The sequence below is a fragment of the Perkinsus marinus genome (genome assembly GCF_000006405.1).
Source record: "Perkinsus marinus ATCC 50983 genomic scaffold scf_1104296977756, whole genome shotgun sequence".
NCBI lineage: Eukaryota > Perkinsozoa > Perkinsida > Perkinsidae > Perkinsus > Perkinsus marinus.
Window position 1 is genome coordinate 1 of NW_003200090.1, and position 2,069 is coordinate 2,069.

Below are 2,069 nucleotides of genomic sequence, written 5' to 3' on the forward strand. Positions count from 1 at the left end.
ACTTAAGTATTCTTAAATTTAATTAAGGTAGAGCCGACCCTACCTAAACAGATACTTAAGTACCGTGTTCGAATACTGCACCCCACAGGGGTTGAACCAGGGACCCTTCGAAGGACGATGCTTGAATATTGTATCTCGCAGGGGTCGAACCGGAGACCTTACGAATGGCAGCACGGTGCTCTCCCACTTGTCCAGAGAGGCAAAGAAATCGAGCCAAGAGTTCATTTCTTTGACGCAGCAAAATCCGAACCGAACTTCACAATATGATCACCTTTAACTTGAAGGCTTTAAGAATCAGCCACTGCAAAACGTCGAAGAGGCAATGTTCGCTGCTTGTGAGCAGGAGATGAGGATCTGGGCCAATCACAGTCATCTCGAATAACTCTGATTGACCCAGATGCTCCCGTGGATGGTGTCGGGAACGCTCTTCGTAAGAGCTACGTTCGCAGATAGTTGCAGCGACTTAGTTATATTTCGATGATTTGCGTATCCGTTGAGTTCACATGGGTATATTTTCCACTTAGCGGCGCTAAGTTAGCGGACCGTTGAGTGACTTATTCTAGGCAAGAATTTTTAGCTAACATAGTAATTCGTGGGAATGCAGCTCCCCTTGCAGTCTCGTTATCAATGGTAACTTACCACTGATACCTTATCCATGATCGAGGAGAGTAGTTGCTAATTTCGCAATGCGAAACAGTAAACGACCACGGAAACAACATACCTCTGATTCGAATCTGCGTCGACCGTATAGTGAATGGGCAACCTAACCACTCGAGCATTTACACCATAAAAGTTTAAATGTAACTCTATTCTATACCTGTAACCATGGTTAAGTAGATACTTAAGTACACCTTAAGTTAAGGAGCTCCTTAAGTTGCTCCTAAACGTTGTGAAATGAGTTGAGTACTTCTTAAGTATACCTTAAGTAGCTCCTTAAGTTGCTCCTATATTTAAGGCGCCTTAAATTAAGTATCCTTGTGAAACAGGCCCACTAATATACAGGAGTAGGCAGGATGGTAATCAACATTATTACCTTTCCCTAGTTAGTAACGCATTACTTCCTTCACACAGAACCTACTACGCCAAGTTATTCCTCTAGGATGTTGATGCTTGTTCGAAATACTATCATGACTGATATTATTATGTATAATGTTCAAGTGAACCCCGTCCATGGAGCTACTGTTGATGATGCATAGTAATAATGCTGAGCAGGTATGAGATCAACTACGTCTATTAATATAATCATCAAATTAGCCGCGGTATCAGTCAGTACTAAGCATTCTTCTGCCTGGATATGATACGATTATGATCACCTCATTATCAAGTGCGTGAATGCTATTACGAAGGTTATTAGTCACGACCAACACCACTGAAATCACTATGGACTCACTACTATTACTACTAACACAATACTCGAGTTGAGCAAGGTAGGTGGCGATACAGGGATACTATTATTATCATCTGTTATCATTGAGTGGATCAACAATGGCGATAACAACATCAATACATCATCATCATTCCTTACTTAAGAGCCTTACCACCTCTAAGGAGACCAGTTCTTCTGGCAGCAATAAGACCAACCTTCTGACCAGCAGGAGCACCACGAGGTACAGTAGTAGGATGACCAACATGCTGATGGTTTCCACCACCATGAGGATGTTCAACAGGGTTCATAGCAACACCTCTAACCTTAGGCCAGCAATTCCTCTTAACACGATACTTATGGAAGTTATTACCAGCCTTAAGAACAGGTTTATCAAGACGCCCACCACCAGCAATAATACCAATCATAGCACGACATTGACTACTAACAGTCTTACGGGCACCAGATGGTAGACGAATACGAGTCTTACTACCATCATCAGAATGTCCAACAACAATACCAGAAGCACCACCAGTAGTAGCACAAGTACCACGATCACCAATCTTCTCCTCAATGTTGGAAATAACTGTACCCTCAGCATCTTGCCAAGAGGTAATACATTACCAATAGATAGATTAGCATTCTTACCAAAGTATACGAACTGACCAGTATGCATACCCTCAGGAGCACAGTTAGGATCTTTTGT

General features: G+C 42.3%; 1 protein-coding gene across 1 annotated transcript; it reads right to left on the minus strand.

The window, feature by feature from the left end:
• Positions 1–1,509: 1,509 nt before the first annotated feature.
• On the minus strand, positions 1,510–2,039 carry Pmar_PMAR001711 (60S ribosomal proteins L8/L2, putative; the record flags this gene model as incomplete). The annotated part of the gene is made up of 2 exons (XM_002764385.1): positions 1,510–1,964; positions 2,012–2,039. The coding sequence occupies 2 exons, from the start codon at positions 2,037–2,039 to the stop codon at positions 1,522–1,524; spliced, it is 471 nt and encodes a 156-aa protein (XP_002764431.1). The 3' UTR covers positions 1,510–1,521.
• Between the last annotated feature and the right edge of the window lie 30 nt (positions 2,040–2,069).